General features: G+C 37.1%; 1 protein-coding gene across 1 annotated transcript in view; it reads left to right on the top strand.

Moving 5' to 3' along the window:
• The first annotated feature begins 1,378 nt into the window (after positions 1-1,378).
• rab11fip2 (RAB11 family interacting protein 2 (class I)) overlaps positions 1,379-19,053 on the top strand; it is a 35,938-nt gene continuing 18,263 nt past the window's right edge. Inside the window, exon 1 of the mRNA XM_088915884.1 lies at positions 1,379-2,520. Within this exon, the coding sequence (XP_088772010.1) occupies positions 2,168-2,520 (353 nt within the window). The 5' untranslated portion in view covers positions 1,379-2,167. The remainder of the gene's footprint in view (positions 2,521-19,053) is intronic.

Here is a 19,053-nt window from a genome sequence, read left to right as displayed (position 1 = left end):
GAAATGATTGGATGAGACCCATGTCAGATATTAAGTCTTAAATCTCTTTAGTGCACACCCGCACATTGGACCACCAACTTCCTCCATCTTTGTCTCTCGACTGTTATAGTCTCCAGTTCCTTTCCTTCTACTTCAGCCCTTTCTAAATCACTGGAGATTGTCCCCCGCTTTGCTGTTCTGGATTTTGCATTTTGGTTCCTGCATTTTCTGGCTTCCATCTGATGGCTGTATTTGACAAATAGTCTTTATCCATTCGGTTAACTAGCTAAAAGCTACTAAAAGAGCTAGATGGAGTGAATGGCCTTGGTTTTTAACTTGTTTTATTTGTGTCCATTTATGCATTTGTACATCCATCTAAGACACAATTTATGGAAACCCAGATTATGACATGCACTGCACCATTGAGACACTTGTACAGTGGCAATTATATCATCTGACGAAAAACACCTGCTCTCAAACAGCAGTCTGTGGGTTTCTGGCCAAATTGCACACATTTGCCCATTTTTTTCAAAATGGATCACAATATTTTTACATATTTTTAAGCAATACAAAATGTGCACCATATTGCAAAGTCATGATGTTTTGAAAATCACTGAGTTCAAAAGACCAAAAATGATGATATCTTGCCATCTTCACAACACAGCTACTGGCACAGAAAGAGACGTCAGGTTAACAGACTGCCCACACTTGCTGCTTCAGTATGTCATGACAGAATGGTATTACTTCTACTGTTTGCATGGTTACAGTACAACAAAGAGGAAAGGCTTGTGGTGTAACTGAAAGCATTCATTTGGTAAATGTTTTAATAGCTATGCAAATGAGGGACAGATCTAACAAGTCAATGCACAAGAAAGTTGCTCTGTTTTTAGTCTAATTTAAAATGTCTTTCCCTTTTCTGAGTACTTAAGTTTTTGTATACGTTATACGTATTGCCTATTTCCCGCCGATTTCAACAATAAGGTTAATTTGTTATAGTTTTAGAATGTTAATCTATTAATAATCTTTTGGCTTAATGTAATAAAACATTTCCAGTGTAATTAAATAGTTTGAAATTGCTTGCATTTGTTTGCATTGAAGGGTTTCGGTACTTTTTAACATCCGCAGTTTTTTTTCTTCCTGCACATTTTTATTCATTCATTTTTATCAAGAAATACTACCACAAATACAATGTGGTAAGTACAATACAATAAGTACAATGCATAACTTATCAATCAATAGTTTATCACTGCCACAATTGCAGTTTAGGAAACGCTGTTTATCGGCTTTTCTTTTTTTTCCCACCCCGCACTCAGATGAACACAGATGCAGCGATGGCTTAGTTCCTGAAACTTTCTAGTTTCCCTGGAAACCGAGGAGGAGCGTGAACTCTCACCTCTGACTGCATCAAACAGAAATCAACATGGAGAACTAGGAAGTCACCACTGGTTTGTGCGGAAGATCACATTGCACAATGACCTGAAATGATTTATACTGAGGATGCCAAACAACAAGACGTAATAATTGCGTACAGCTGTGTTACGATAACCGGACAATATGTTCAGATCTGTGAAAAAATGATTTGGAGGTAACAGGAACGGGGTTGTTTTATTTTTTGTCGGTGCAAAATCTGGATGGCAAATGTATTAATTATACATGTCTTACTAAAAGATGAATGTGATTTATTTTATGTGTGATTTCGCTGTCAGAGTGTAAGGATGTCGTTTAAACATTTACTCCAAGCATTTGTTTATATCTACATTTAATTCTAGATTTATTCTTCGTTTTAAATGTCCTCCCAAACCAGAATATACTTACAAAGGCACGGATTTCTGAGATAATCTTGTGATTGGGCCAGATGTGAAATATACTGTCGACTGCTGGAGAAACAGTTTTCCAACTTTTCTTTTTTATGTCAAGAGTATAGCATAGATCTGTTACGTGAGAGTGCTTAATAAGAAATGACACTGTACACACTGGCATTTTGAAAGTTAGAGCCTAGTTATATCTGATTCACGTTCCAATGGCTTCGTACAGTTGTTGAGTATGGATTATATAATCTTTTATCGATATGCATTGTAACGAACCATTTATAATGTTTTAATTTAGTTTTTTTTACCTTTTTGTGCCATCATTATCAAGCAGTTGACTCTTAAATAAAATTAAATAGATTTTTTTTTAAAATTGAACAATGTCACTCGCAGAACAGTCCCAAAAGTGGTTTCCAACCCATGTACAAGCCACTGTACTACTAGCCAAAGACTTAATACCCAAAGGTAAAAATGGCTCTAATGATGCTTACACCATCATCCAGCTGGGCAAAGAGAAGTACTCTACATCTGTGGCTGAGAAGACTCTTAATCCAGTATGGAAAGAAGAAGCTTCCTTTGAGCTCCCTGGTTTGCTTCTTGAAGGCAACCCAGAAATCTATGAGCTGCATCTCATAGTAATGCATAGGTCCCTTGTGGGGATGGATAAATTCTTGGGACAGAAGGCCATCAACCTCAATGAAATCTTTGACAACAAGGAACGAAGAAAAACTGAGTAAGTGCTGCCACTACTTTGTACACAAGCATTTGTTTGTTTGTTTTTTCTCCGAAATGAAATACAGGTGCATAACTTAATTGAGGACAACCAGATTTCCAGAGAATGGTATAGTAGTTGACAAGAATAAATTAAAATGTTGTCTTTGAAACCCATCCAACCATCCTGTCAAGTTCTTAAAGCTTTGAGACAGACAGGAGGCTTATGGAAATCCAGTTTCATGAAAAATCGAATAAGTGCAGTACGAGTTAATGAAAATACATTTTCATTCATAGAATTGTCTATGTATTGGCATTTGATTTTCATTTATTTCACTGTTGGAGTGTCTAAGCAGATTGTTAGTGTGTTTTATATTTATCCGGGAGATGTGTTTTCAGTTGTCAAAAGCACAATTATTAATTCTCGAGCTTCTCTTTCAGGCCTAAATTCCATTAGTAGTTCATTCTGTACTCTTGAGTCAAAAGCCAGGTGAATCTTTATTTGGTTTATTAGTCTTTACTCTTAACATTTTATTTCTGAATTTAGTGCCACAGTTGTATGAACAGCCTTAATATGCGTACCGGTTATAGCCCCACAGTGTGTGTGTACTCAGTGTTTGTACTATAGCTAAGTGAAGTGAAGGTTATTCTTCTTCCTGTGTGGGGGAGGAAGGCTTTTCACCTTGCTTGCAGGAGAACTGTCTGTTGGGACCTCTCATTCCAGGAACTGCAGACTTGCCTGCTTCAGATCACCCAATTAGAATTTTGAGTGGTGATCTAAGAAAGCATGACCCGATTTCATATCAGCTACTCCCCTGCTTGAATTTACTGTGAGAAATAATTTCATTTGACCTCCGCTTCAGCAATGCTCATTTTCAAGTAACCTTGTTACGTCTCATGCAGTGTGATCCCCTGATTCAGAATCTCTACTTACTGTACTATTTCTTACTGTAATGCATGCTGTTTCGTATTGTCCATTGCTGTTTACTGTAAGTAAACTTTTGCTTTAACAAAACTTTTTTTTTATCCCCTTAAGATTATTTGAAGGAGAAGAGTGCTCTCTCTGATGTAGGCTAAAACCGGTATTGCATTAGTATTCTACAATAACATCTCTCTGCAACTTCAGTTGTGAATCCTTTATCAGTTGTGAAGACAAATGTTACTAACTGTATTCAAGAATGCAAACAGATTTATAAGATCCACTGGTACAGTGTTAATTTTACACCACCAAACAACCTCTCTACAAACTAAAAAATACATTTTTGCCCTTAGATTTTTGTGTTAGCAACTAAACTATTATTTAAGGTCAACACACTATTAAACAGCTCCCTTAGAAGAATCATGTAACAGACCTCCACTGATGTTCACTAATACATTTCCATCTGCTGGTGGTTTTACTAACCACTTTATAATGATCACATTGTGTGTATTCACAAGACTGAGTTTATCCAATTTTCATTCAGTATTGATATTCTGAGAATAAATATGATGGTGCCTCTAGTATTCAGTTTTTTAAACTAAAGCTTTATTTACCATGGGTTTAACTCCATAAAATAGAAAGTTGATTCTCGGATTAAATGGCTGATGTGTGGTGGGCGTTCTGGCGCACTATGGCTGCCGTCGCATCATCCAGGTGGGGCTGCACATTGGTGGTGGTGGAGGGGAGTCCCCATTACCTGTAAAGCTCATTGAGTGGAGTGTCCAGAAAAGCCCTATATAAGTATAAGCAATTCTTATTATTAATTATTATAAATAGTTTAGAGTTCCTTTGGAACAGTTGAACAGTTCCATTTCCACTGAATGGTTCCAATTCAGCCCTCGAGGATCAGCGCTGATTATCTGAATAATGTATTTGTTAAATTGATCAACCACTTAGAACTGTTGCTATTTTTAAAAAAAGTTCAGTGTGACCTATGTAATACTAACTGGTTTGGAGCTTTCCAGGACCAGGGACTTGAGATTATTTATCTAAACTAACAAAGCCTTGCAGATAAGAGAAGAATTTGAAACGTGTATGAGGAAAGACATGTAATATTGTAAATGTAGAAGGACCTATTAATCCAGTTTGTAGTCTCCACTTTTTTATAGTGTGTCACCGTGAAAGCAGCAACACCAGCAGTTGTGTCTATGCCTCATTTCTAAACTTGCTGAGTCTTCCTGAAAGACTAACAGTTTCCTCATTGTGTAGTCAGGATTTAAATTGCTTTAATGTCATGATCAATAGATGGTTTAAATTATCCTAATTCTGTAGGCATCACAGTAACATTCCATACTGTGGGAGTTTATATTTGTAAAACTTGCTTCTTTGCAGCACAAATCAATAATTCTATAATAATAATTGCTTACACTTATATAGCGCTTTTCTGGACACTCCACCAGCGCTTTACAGGTAATGGAGACTCCCCTCCACCACCTCCAAAGTGTAGCCCCTCCTGGATGATGCGACAGCAGCCATAGTGCGCCAGTACACTCACCACACATCAGCTATCAGTGGGGAGGAGAACAGAGTGATGAAGACAATTCATAGATGGGGATTATTAGGAGGCCGTGATTGGTAAAGTCCAATGTTACACCCCTGTTCTTTTCGAGAAATGACCACAGAGAGTCAGGACGTCGAAGGACGTCGCCTTTTATAGGTCCCTGTCAATATTCTGGGGCATTAGGACCCACACAGACCATAGGGTGAGCACCCCCTACTGGTCCCACTAACACCTCTTCCAGCAGCAACCTTAGCTTTCCCAGGAGGTCTCCCATTCAGGTACTGGCCAGCCTCACACTGGTGGATCTGACCAAACCTTCACTGTAATAAATTCATTCTTTTTTTATATTAAAGAAACAAAACCACATGTATATTTGACTAAATCCACCAAAATGAATGATGAGATTAACTGTAAAAAGGAGTTTTGAAAAGGAGCTGTGGTTATACAGTACACCAAAATAATAGAAGACATATTTCTAAATTCATACCATTTAAATTCAGCAGCTTCCTGTATTGTTCTAGTTGGACCAGTTTTCCCACTCATAGGCTACACCCAGATGAAAATCTGTTAGCCGAGTCCTTGAAAAAGCAGTGTTTTATTCACCTTAACTAGATCTACAGCATCTTCAAGTAGATTCATATATTGAAAAAAATGGCACTGCAAGGTCCAGGTCTTTTTATGTAAAGTACAAAGGTTTTGATTTATTTATTAATGGAGAATCTGTCACAGCTTTGTCAGTAGGCTCTATTGGCATTGATTTTCAAGGGTTATATTTAGAAGAAAGATGTGCTGGCAGAAATGCACAGTATGAGGAAGCTTTCATGCCATGAGTGGTTTTGGTCATGCCTTTGGTCATTACTTTTGTTCCCGAAGTGCCTTAGGAGCTAAATTTAAACTGTATTGTAAAATGTTAAGGCATGATAATGGTTTGTTCTGAAGTAGCAGTTTGCCTGTTGATACTTTAAATTGTGCTATGTTGCAGCTCTTGATCACAATGAGCACTGCGCTATCTTCACCTCTCAACTTGTACTGTGTGCTTTTGTTTGTTGTGGTTTTGAGTATTGAAACGAATGAGCAAAGTTCATTTAAAAAGGGAAATGGAGTTATTTCATAGCATGGGCACTAACGTAAGACACAAGAGGACAATCTGGTATGAATGGCTGCTTCTTCATCTAGGTGTTCAAGAGCCGCAGTTCTTTGGCCAAATGAAAGAGTTTTGCCGATTGATATCAAAAAACAAACAAAAAAATTTTTGTAGAATACAGTTGTACTGTATTGTGTACTTTTTTCCTGACTGGCCAATGGATGTCTGTAGTGTTCTGCTTAAAGGGAGGCAGTCTGATTTGAACTGTGATTGCTGGTATGCTTTACTTCATATCCAGAAAGCCCACATCACCTTCCAAGTGAATAAACCTAAGTTTGATATGCATAATTCTTAGGTGTACCTATGTGTACTTCATGCAGATACAACAGTGATCAAATCTGTGGAGAGCTTTGTTAGCAAGTATCAGTGATAATTTACTGTGTGGGTTAAACTTTCGCTCAGGTCTCTCCTATAACTGTATATAAACAGTGTATTAGCATATTATTAGTGCTGTTGTAAACAGAATTATTTTAACCTTTTAATACCCTTTGTATTAAAATTTTCTGTATTTTAAATACATTTAGGAGAACTCTTGCAGAAATTTCATATAGGAGAGCATAAAATATGGAACACCTAGTTTAGAAGTAAAACTGTAAAGGTGACACAGCATTCAAGACCAATAATGTTCTTTTCCTTTACTGATACTTTTTCTTTAGAAAATGACATCATTATAATTTCTACAATTCTACTATGGTTAACATGTACAGACCTGGCAAAAGAGCAATGCTATTGTACCTTTGTGAATGTAGAGAATGCTTAAAAACGAACCACGCCTAATGCTGCAATTAAATGGTCTTAAGAGTGGTGATGCACAGTTGAAAGTGCTTTAAAATCATTGTGAGGGACAACCTTTTTTTCAGTGTAATATGGATCACAAATCCAATTTTGTATACTACTGTATTTCTAACGAAAATTCTGATGAAACATAAATGAAGCTGATGGACCTAGCTAAGACAGTAGAGAGTAGACAGTAGATAGTAGATATCTATCATTGGCTTGTATTGTGCTACCATTGGCTGTGAGGTGTCTTGATACGGAAGTATTCTAGTTGTTTGCTTTCAAACAGCTAAAAGAACAATGTGTAGGAAATAGTAGGACTGATACTGTGGAAATTAATTGTTAGTACAGATCAGGAAAGGTGTCTTAGGAGCACTACAACCTGAGCTGAGCTTCTTTTAGTTTCTACATTTCATACAAGTAGAATTGGAATCTACAGTAATACAAGTTTATAGTTGTGATGGCAACCACCACACAAACACTTTCTGTGCAAAGAATATTTCACCTATTTGGCCATGTTCTCGACAACATTGTGATGTCTTTTTAGTTTCATGATTAATGAGTTGGGAACACAGATAATTATGAGAATTATTCTAAGTGGAAAGTGTTATTATTTGAAAGAAAGTTTGAACATACTATAGTGTTAAAACAAGCATGTACTGTATTTTATAAGCACACCCCCTTTCAGTACAGTACAGCTCTCATAAATACTCTAGTGGTTGTCCTCATATTCTTATAACTACAGAGGTGTTAAGTTTCCCAGATGTTTAGTATTGGCTCTTGTGTCCAAGCAGCTGGTAATGTAGACGTTACATGGTTTGAGAGATCTTAGATTAAATTTAGATTTTAGCTTGTGTGCATCATCCTAGAGGATATTGTACTTAACTGGGTTTTAAGTAAGATTCTTCTTCATTTTAAAGTAGTAATTAAAGAGTACTGAACAGTACAGCGTGTGCTTCCTCTGTCCATACAGAACCTCCGGAATTTAGTTAAAGAAAGGAGATGGCATCTGTTTTTGTTTTCAGGGGGACAGAGTGTAGATATGAATAGTCAGCTGCTCTCTGGGTGGATTGAATAGTACAAAATCAGTGCTTTCCTTTTGCTGTTGTTTGCATTAGTGCAATGAAAGGTAAGGGCCAGACAGCGTTGGGCAGGTCGCTGCCGAGTGTCATGGGAGCTTTCCTTGAGAGCTCTGCCCACTCTCCTCCATGACACTCTGCTGTGCATGTCAGCCAAGTGCCATTGCTTTCATTCGACAAGCTGTGCAGGTTAGGAGGCATAGCTCTGATATCTGGACTGATGTCTGCAGGGGGTTAAAGCTTGTGTCTTGCCCTCCAAGACTGAGGAATTAGAAGACTAAGGCCCTTACCTATCAGAATCCAGATGTTTGCCTGAAGTTGGTGTTAGACTTCAGAAGGGCTCTTTTGTGCATAAAGATAGATTCATTATAGCCATGTCTGCGAAGACAAATGCAACCAGTATTTCACATAGGCACTGGGGAAATTCAGTACAGAAACTGGAAAGCCGTGGTATTTTTCTAGGTCATGCTTGCCATTGGGGGGAAAAAAATGTTTTTGTATAAAATGAGCTTGCCTCTGCAGTTCCAGTGGGAGAATTTTTCTAAAGGACATGAAATGGAAAGGAAAATTGGACTAATGTTTAAATACTAGAAAAAAGGTGTTTGTTAAAGCAGATATTTGTTCCTGAGTTTGCCTGAAGTCTCCACTGAGAAAGTATGCAGTAGCAGTTCTGTTTCTAAGGAAGTTTCTGCCAGCAAATTTCAGCCAAAGTACAAAGTTTCTTCATCTTTGAAGCTAATGGCACTAAAACTATATTATTTGTAATATATTTATAATGTACTTTTTTTTAATTGAAAAAATAATCACCATTGCATCTCAGTTCCCAATGACAACCACCGTACCCACTCAAGAAGAGTGTAGAGGTACAGACAAGCTCCTCTGACCCACCTGGCCACAAAACCAATCGTCTTCTGACATGTTGCGAGCTCAGCAGCGACATATTGAAGGTTCAGCTCCGATTTGGAGGAGAGGCGTATCCCCTCACTGACATCAAGGCAAATCTGCAAGGTCTCAGGAAGTCGCAACGGTTTCGTTGGAAAAAAAGAAGCCCTAGCTGACTAATCAAAACCCTACCCCCTGAGACACTGTGGCAGTTATGCATGATAGAGGCTCAAACTCGCGTTGCCTGGCTCATGGAGCTCAACCTGACCAAGCTGTAAACATTTCATAAGAAAACTCGTATTTCTTCCGTAGTGCAAATACACACATCTCTATGAGAAAGAAGTGTGTGTGTGTGTGTGTGGGCGGAGAGCAGTCTTACATGTTCATGTGAGAACAAAGTCAATGACTCAGAGAAATGATGTAGGGAGATTCCCACAATGTACGTTTTTTTTATTAAACCAAATGACATCCTTTCAGTCAAAACTTAAGGTTTCATTTAAGTATAGTGAAAATTCAATAAAAAGAGGAATGGGGGTCAATAGGAAAACATTGGAAGAGGAAGAAACAGAAATTCAAACAGAAATTGGGAAATTTTGAGAGTGAACTGGAAGCAGAGCTCACAAGCTCACCTTTTATTAGTTAGCGACTGTATTTGTTTTAACATTCACTCCTAAAGGTTCACATGGCACATTTATTTATCAAGCCTACTCTGAAAGCATTTGCACACATGCATTCTGCATTATGCAGTACCTGTTTGTTATACATGACTGTGCCAGGTCTCCATTGTGATATTTGTCATTGGAGCACAAGTGATTAAAACCTCCAGTAATAATTCCAGAGGCATATTTGTTACTGAATGATTTGTATTCACTAAGCGTTATTACATCTTTGCTTAGCATTCATTATGCATAGACATCAGCTTTCTGTGCAAAGTATGTGTATGGCTCATAACAAAGTTATGTATTCCTAGTACTGCTTATAAGGTTTATTTATAATTGCTGTTCTTTTGGATCTTGTTTCGTCTTAGAAGACTGAGTAACATTTATAAATGCTTACAGTAGGGCTTAGTAAACCACAATTTTCCACAACTGGGGTGGCAAATTTGAGTAAGTAAAATATGTTTTAGGTGTTGGAAGATATGACTTTTGAAAAAAGTGGTCCTAGTGCTGTTAAATCTGGGTGCAACTGTTATTACCATGTTAACACTCTGTAACATTTTTACAGAGTCTATACTGCACAAAGTGGCTGCTGATCTGTCTTAACCTTTTCTGTGTTAACACACCCAGAAATAGATGATAAAACTGGTTAGACCACAGCAGAGCACCAGCAGGGGTAGAAATAATGTCTTGCTGTGAGGTACAAATGTTCCACTGTTGCCTCTGTCATTCAGTAATTGTGTGCTGCACTGTGGGATGTGTTTAAGGCACTTCTTGCTGTAAGACCTACTCTACCTGCCATTTACTGTAGGGAGCCTAATATGAAGTATGGTTTACTGTTTCAGACCTGCTTTCCTCCTGAGTAGGACAATAATAACTTTATTTAAGCTGGGCCTTACACATTGAAGACTGGCAGAACTTACTGAGGATGACAGTGTTTGTGAGTCAGACATGTGTTGTGAAGTGACTCTGAGTGGCACCTAAATTAACACAACGGAAGCACTTTTTTCTGACAGACTACATTGGTATTTTCTGTTACCTTTTGGTGGTCTACTTCAAGTTTTCTCATTTAATTCAAATTTTCTAAGTAAAAAGTGCTACTTAGAAAAGGTGTCTTCATCTGTTCTTATCTGAAGATACAGTATATGACCAGATGAAAATAAACAACTGAGCAAAAAAGGGCGTCTTCCACAATATGAGCAAAAACAGGTTTCGTCGCTCGAGAAAGAAAGCTAAACATGTCATTGAAGCTGGTGTTAAAGAAAAATGGAACATTTTTGTTTTAAAGTTTTGCAAAAGATCGACTGTTTATTTTTTCTTTCCACCATCTTTTTGTCACACTCCATTTCCTCTTCATTATTTTTTCACAATGTGGAGCTCACACACAAAAGGGCTTCTGAGACTTCACTTCCTTCTAGTTTGTTGTTGCAGTAAACATAAGGAGTGCCATATGAACTCTTCATCTGCACTGGAGTGCACTGTTCTGGGCATCACCACTGCACAAGCCTTTATCAAGTTTTTATCTGGATACAAAAAAAAAACTTCAAGAATATGGATCCAGAACCCTGAGGTTTGCCGAATCTGCTGCGGTACACCATCAAAGATTTTCTATGAGAGCGGTTTCCGTAATGTTGAATTTCTAAGACAAACTGGTTATATTTGTAGTTTCATTCTGCAGTATCTTTTAAAATATAGGTCTTTGTAATTATTTTCGCAGCATATTACTTGAACTGTTATTACAGTCCTGGGCCCTGGGTTCAATTCTGAACCTGGGGTGTTATCCTGTTGCCTCTGGGTGCTCCGGTTGGATCCCACAGCCCAAAAAACATACACGTATGCTAATTAGCGTATGGGGAAAATTGGCCCAGTGCACTTGTCTGTGTCTATGTGTCTGCCCGATGATGAACGTGCACCTTATCTTGCGCCTGTTGCTTGCTGGGATAGGCTCCGGCTCCCCCACAACCCCGAATTTGAAGAAAATGGATGTATGGATATTACAGTACTGTGGTAATACAAACACACAAAACCTTTTTTTCCCTCATTTACAGTAAAAACAAAACATATCAATTCTATATTTTGTAGGCCTTAAAAATAGTGCCAGTACAGATTCTACAGTTTTTATGATGAATTGCTTCCAAACATCTTTTAAGTGTTTTTTTTTTATTTTAGAGAAGAATACATTAAATGAATTATAAGATGGTTTATAAAGGGCTGTTGTAATACACTGCACCTGAGTTGTTAGAAGAAAGCATGTTACATCAAGAAATATATCTGCAGGTTGTTCAGTCTGAATAAAGACGGGGTTCTTAGAGATCTGTTGTTGAAATGCAGATAAAAGCACATCAACTCTTGAGCATGTTACTGCTTCTAATTCTCTCATTTTTTCTACCTTTTAAATACATAGCCTCTTCTTTTTTTTTGATACCAAATTCACTCTCATGTCTAACTTTAAATTCAGCTAAGCTACCAGGATTGGAGCACAGAATGTAAACGTGTGTAATATAATTTAAAACTGGAGAAAAGATGCAGCTTTATACAAGGAGTTATAAATATATAGAATAAAATTGTTTTGGTGTCGAATACAGTAAGTCTGGTGATCTGGGTAACAGTTTGTTGGCTCTTCAGCTGTACTATGGCAATTTTACATTCAGTTATTTTTGCATAATGTTTCTCAATTTCATTTCAAGAAATAACTGTGAAATGGTTTCAATGTAACATGTTCTGATTGTTACATTTATTTTTTGTACAACCTAAATTCTTAAAAAAAGAAAGGGAAACCTTCAGTTCCTATGTCACTCTACTCCTTTCCCTGGTGAGAAGCTCTCAGTTGAAGATATTGCCTTATGTTTTATTTATATAATGTTAGCAAACAAGGACAATGCAGGCGTCTGTGGTGACACACCAATTTCAGGTCACAGCACTCTGTGGGCAAGTTCATTTGAAACCTTTTCCCTGCCTGAGTACGCATATTATAGAAGGGATATACATAATTCCCTAGTAACTGCTTTGGCGGGGGTCACACAAAGAATCTCAGATTGTATGCCCCCATCCAGACCCCCATGTAATAGGCAGCCATTTTTTAAAGCTTGTGTTTCTTAAGATGTCCTGTATGCTCTTCATGGCATAGTAGACCTGTTGTTGGCATTTTCAGTTGTTCTGATTGAAGGAGCAGTGCTTAAGAAATAATTTAATTTTAGAACGTACACTCCAATTCTGGAAAAAACAACAGTCTTAAACAAGTAAATTGTTATAAACAACATTTTAAGCCATTACCAGCCCTACTTTATCAGGAATGATTCAGGTAATTGCCATCCTGAATATAGAAACACACACAATAACAACAAAGTACCTTCTGTGTGTTGGATACACAGCTGCAGTAGGAAAAGTCTTTGCAGAGTGGATCATATTAAACATGTTTTTCTGAGAGATCAATATAGATCCCAGCAGCATTCAGAGCATGTGAATGTGATTGTGCATGGTAACTCATATACTGTATATTTTAGTATGGATGTGTTTACAGGTCATTGTGACACACTTTGGGTAAGGAATTAAGTTGAAAGTCCGGTACATGGTCACCAGGGAGGTGTAAATGGAGAACAAAAAACAAATTTAATGAAAAACTAAGCTAATTTACTGTAAAAGGACAATTCTTTCAAATGCACTGGAGATGTGTAATTGTAACAAGGAGTAACATTGTTTGAAATGTTGAGGGCTTGATTTCTGATTTTATGGAATGAATACCATATTTATAAAAAAAGGTTTGTAGGAATTCAATTTATATTTAATTCATATAGTTCATAAAGATGTTGTCTTAGTATTTTATGGTTTGAGATAATCCCTATATTACAGTAATTTGCTCTACATTACATAACAAAGGTATACTAGTTTTGTTGTTACATTTTATCTATACTTGATGTGAAAATGATGCACTATACAGTACCTTACAAATTATGTACTTTATACTTAGGTAATACTTAATTGCCTAATCCTCTGACAGTTTGTTTTTATCTTGGGTTCTGAGTTTTACTCTATTACTAATGTATCTCTCTTGCTTATTTTCTTCTAGAGCTTTCCCCCTTCCATGCCAGTGTTGTAGAATTTCTTTATAGACCCTTATTTCAAGCCCACTGTTGCCCATTTTGTTTGGGTATATCCCATCGTGACAGTTTAGAAAGTGTTTGCCATACAAAGGTCCGAGAAAGCTTAATCCTTCTTCAGCACACCATATTCACTGCCTTGTTCTTTCAGATTAACATTTCCAGTGTGCTTGGTGCAGGCAGGAGCACTGTGAAAACCACCGATATGGTCTTGCTCTAAAGTTTGGTTCTGAAGTCTTTGCATTTGTTTCATTCAGAAAGCATGATGCCAGTATCATTTGTCCTGACATGAATAACATCAGCTGAGTGCTCATATGCCTGAACTAGGAGCCTGTCTCTTCATTGGATGATGTCAGGCACCCTGGGGCCATGCAGGAGATGCCATATTAGTGCTCACTGAGGGTACTTGATATGTTGGTGAGGATAGTTCCCAACAGCTACCATGTCTCTTTGTCTTGTGTATATTCATAGATAAGCGAGTATGAGATGGTAATTTCCTGTAATAAATATTGTTTATTAAACTATATTTATGTATCAGCTCATATTAAACTGTACTGAATGCTGACTTCTTCCAAATGAATAAAGAATCCATGTGAAGATGACTGAGATTAGATGGGAGGTGCCAATACTAACGTCTCTATGTACTTATTAAAAGCTGTTGCATGGACTAAAGTATTTACATACTCTACTTAACCTCACAAATGTTCCCTTTTTGGATAACCATTCTGGTTGATTTTAATCTTGAAAGTACGTGACAGATTTCAGAATTTTGAGCCCTCAACATATATGTATAATGATTACAGTATATGAGATAATTGTCAACTTGTTCTCTAGCTTATTTTTAACAGAAAAATAAAGTGTAGCCTTTGCAATGGTATCCATGAATTGTAGCAGTGGCAAAGGCCTAAGAACTTACACTCTTTCCTAACACTTACATGTTACAAGAAACATAACATAAATATTTAGCACAGAACAATTGTACAAGTCTGAAATATTTTTATCCATCTAATGCAGGACCTGCCTTTAATTTACCATAAAATGGGTAAACAAGGTTCCTTGCTCTTCCTGGCACAGGGCATTTTCCATTTATTTTTTTCACCATCTCTTGTGATATAGTGATATTTTCCCATATGGGTGGTTTGAATTCAGCTGGAGTCTTGCCAAAACAGGAATTTTATCTGCTGATTTTTACAGATCATCTTAAGTGAATATGTTAAGTCAGCTCTAAACTTTTTCAGAAGTGCCTTTAGTTTTTTATTGCTTCAACACCATTTGTTTTTGACAGTTTTTTTATGAGCTTCTCTACTTAAACACCAGGATGCGTACTGTGTTCCCATAGCCCCTTGTCAAAGTGTCTCTTTGGAGATAGTTTGGGTCCTGAACAGCAGGAGATGTTGTCAACACCTTTGTAAGTGCTGTTTAGAAATCTAACAGAGCCTTGGAGATGAGAATGGCCCTATCATGAGCTATGCACATGATCTACTGTTGTATGCTGTATTGAGCAGTAAATCAGCTTTATCCGGTGAGATGTCTTTAGGGGGAAAGAAACGGTGAAAAGCGGAAAACAGTATATTATCTTGGATTCTTGAGTGTAATTTTATGAGCTACAGCCAAGCTTGAATATAAAGTCTTTCTATAGGGGTTGTACAGCAGAAGATATTACTTTTCTGGGGAAAATGAGTTCAAGCCCTTCCAAAATTTACTGTAAGCTGGATCGAACAGCTTGTTTTTAAGGTTAAAGCTACGTCTGTCACTGACATTAACTTTCTCAAAGTTCCGAAGTTCTCTTCATGCTGTTTAATTTCTTAATACAGTACCTAGTATATTACCTTCTTAGTAGGTATAGGGGATATCTTTTCCATTTTGTGTTTTTTTTCTCTTTGATTTCTGGTTGTTGATTCAGAAGATTTTGGTTGATTATTAAGTTTATTTACATACTGTATAATCCAACCCAATGATGAAGGGGTCTAAACTGATGCCAAGCCATTGAGGTTCAGCAAATAATGGCTTCGTAGGAATCTTTAGTTGACATTGTCTGACACAGTGAGATCAGTTAAATTATGCTGAGAAAAAAAATGTCAATCAAGTATAATGAGCCGGGAGTGAAAGCCCAGTTTCATCATGGTTCAGACACATTTCTGGGAGCTTTCCTGTGCACTCAATCTCCCTGTTTATTGCAACAAAACAACCACCAAAAAATCATCCTGGGTTATCTTCAGGATTGATTGTCAGTCAGGATAAATAATGACTTTACTTTTGTAACTCTTAATTTGTCAAATTTAAAGTCTCCCTAAAGAATTGTTGTTTCTTTCTTTTTGTTTAGTTCAAAGATGGTTCTTATCATTAGCAGGGTATGCCCTTAAAGACCTTAATTAGTGCTAAATGCACTGGAAAAAAATACATTTTAGTATGAAATCCATATGAATGTAAAAAGGAAGTTTAAATGCCCTGTCGTTTTCTGTTTATTTTTGTTTGCATCATATGCATTGTGACTCATCTTTAAAGGAAACCACTCACATGTACTAAATCTTGTTTTTGTAAATCAGTACAGTGATTACAGTAATACTCAAAATACTGTACCAGGAAAACAGTACTTCCTTGTTGATTGAGTGCCTGAATGCATGCCCAGGGTATCTTGTTCCAGTCCTGGACAAGAAGGGCCTAGAGACTTAAATTGGCAAAGGTTCTGTGGAAATGGATGACTTTTCAGTCAGCATTCGGATTTGTTCTGAAAGTGTTCAGTTTTTGCCTTGTCAGGTTACTGAGAAAAGCACTGGACCTATTCTGATACTATAAGCACCTTCAAGCTTCATGAATGTGTGAATAGTGTTGACATTGACATGACAGACACATTTGATGTTATGTAGAACTTTGGGGAAAATGCAAACCATTGTTGAATTTATAACCTAAGTGAGAAAACTCTCTGTTTCCATCCTCTGATAACAGAAAGGGGTGTCCATTAATAGTACATCTTTCTACCCTCAACTATCTTACTTTCTTCACCTCATACATACGAGAGGGTAACTCTACTCTGACCAGAGTGTGGGTGGTCCCCAGCATTGCCTTTCAGCTGGTAATGGTCATACAGTTTTGTAACAGTGGTGTAGTGGAAATGTACCTCACCTGTCTTTCAGCCGCACGTCTCAACTATCTGACACTCAGCATTCCTACCACATAACACTTTCTCATTACTTTGTTGTGGTTTTTGGCAGCATATGATTGTCTTCCAAACCAACAAAATCACAACGTTACGGCAGTCTGGCTTGGCAAATCTTAAATCCTCAAACGCAAGCAAGAAATCCAACAATATGACAACTGTAAAGGTCTGCACAGACCTTATGGTGGAACGTTCTATTAATATGTAGAACCTGAATGTGAAATAAATTGCCTCATAGTCCACAGTTATTATTTAGACCACAAGTGCATAATGTTACAGTTAATCACATATTTCACAAAGTTATGTTGCAAGTAAATGAAACATTTGAGTGGTGCATGTTTAAAACTAGACAAGGTTAGTTCTACACTGAGAAGTAGAAAGAGACTTCAAAATTCTCAGCTTTGGAGTCTTCAGGTGGGTCACAGTAAACGGTTGTGCTGTGTTCAGTGTGTAAATAACCTCTACTTGTTCTTTTGCAGCATTCAGGCTAACACAGCTCCCCACTGCAACCTCTTCAGTATATGAAATGTTCAAGGCTAAAGATAGCACTACCCCTCACATAAAAGGAGTTTGTAGCAATGGTTCACAACCGTGGTTTGTCTTTTAGATTTTGTTCCAGCTGATTTCTTAATCACAGGCTAATTTATTTTAGTATTCTGTCTGGGGCCTATTTTTTAAATTTGCCTTCATGTTTTGAAAGGTCAAATGGGATTTGTAGTTGGTGTCAATGCTGTACGATTTTCTGATTTTCAGAAGTGACTTTATTCAGGCATGTTACCTGAAATGTGACCTCTGCAGAAGGATAAAAAGCTCACTGTGGTAGTGTTTAAGACAGGACCAGTTTGTGATAAATTAATCACGTAACCTTGAAGCTGGGAATTTTTGAAAGTCAGACATTAGTGCAGAAACAAGTTAACTAAAAATGTAAACAAGCAAGAAGGTCAATTAAATCCATCGATCAGCAGTGGTGATTTAGAGCTCTGCTAGAACAAAAGGCAGCAGACTCACTGGTTCCGCTGTAAGAGATCTTTTGGAAGTGACACAGAAGTGGACAGAGCAGTTTTCCCGATGCGATGAGTGTTAAGCAGTAAGACTGGATCTTTAGTCCCATCTCCAATTGTTGGATTTTCAGTGGGGACGTGAGTCTGAAATGGTTATTAACTCCATGCTGTATAATAGCCTTAAGCATATCCAAACAATTTTAACTGACCAGATTGTTTCATGGTCATTGGTATAAATATTACAGTGTCCTGTTTTTAAATGTAATGCAATCCACTTCACTAACATATGAGATGGAATGCCATGCAGTGTTAGTGCTTTTAGTATAAAATGAATAAACTCAACCTTATTTTGTTACCTCAAACCTGTGAAAAGGGTTTAGAACAAAAGCAGCTACCCTTTACTTAGGCAAAGACCAAAGGAAGGATCAGTCAAAACCAGATTTAAGGCAGCAGTGAATGTCTTATAAGAATATTATATAAATTGGCCTACTCTCTTAATGATTGTACGTCACATTTCTTAACATACATCATTTCAGTATTTTCTGTCTTGTGTTTCAGGGAACTGGCATTTAAGTTTCACCTCTCTCAGTATCTTTGGCATACATCTGAAGGTCAAAATGATTAAAATAGTACTTAACGGTAAAATGGAAAGGGCCTGACAACTGGAAAATATACCTCTTTTAGATAAGACGAAAAGGGGGCACTAGCTTAGAAGTACCTTACAGGTGACTCACAGATCTGTAAGACTTACATAGTCCCACTTTCTATCAACATAAAAACCCACATTTTAAAAGATTTTTTCTTTCAATGTTTTCTTTTTTATTCACAATTTCTGTTTTCTGACGGGTCACTTCTTAACTTCAGGTACCATTCCTTGAATTTTTAAATATTTTAAAAATGCTTAGCCTTGCCAACACATTGGAAGTAACATCAGAAAGCAATTTGGCAGCTTCAGGAGAAATATGGAGCCATTCAGCATTACCGTATAACATATATTTTTTCTAATTTAAGCAGTCCTTCTTCCTTGTATTCAGAGATAAACAAGACTTGTAAACTTAAATAGCAAATGTAGTATTTTTTCATTTGTAGTTGTTTAGAATTGTTTTGGAGGTAGTCATCTGCTCTCTCAGTAAAATTTATTAAAGGGCTTTATACAGCAACATCTGTTTTTTGGCAGCTTTTTTATGGATGGCATAATGTACAGGAGGTTTTATCGCGAAAAATGGGAGTTAAAATGACACCATGTTGAAAGGATCTCTATTTCTGTAGATGGATATATCAA

This window comes from Atractosteus spatula, chromosome 5, assembly GCF_055471065.1.
Source record: "Atractosteus spatula isolate fAtrSpa1 chromosome 5, fAtrSpa1.hap1, whole genome shotgun sequence".
Classification (NCBI taxonomy): Eukaryota; Metazoa; Chordata; class Actinopteri; order Semionotiformes; family Lepisosteidae; genus Atractosteus; species Atractosteus spatula.
This window is presented reverse-complemented; position numbering and strand designations above follow the sequence as displayed.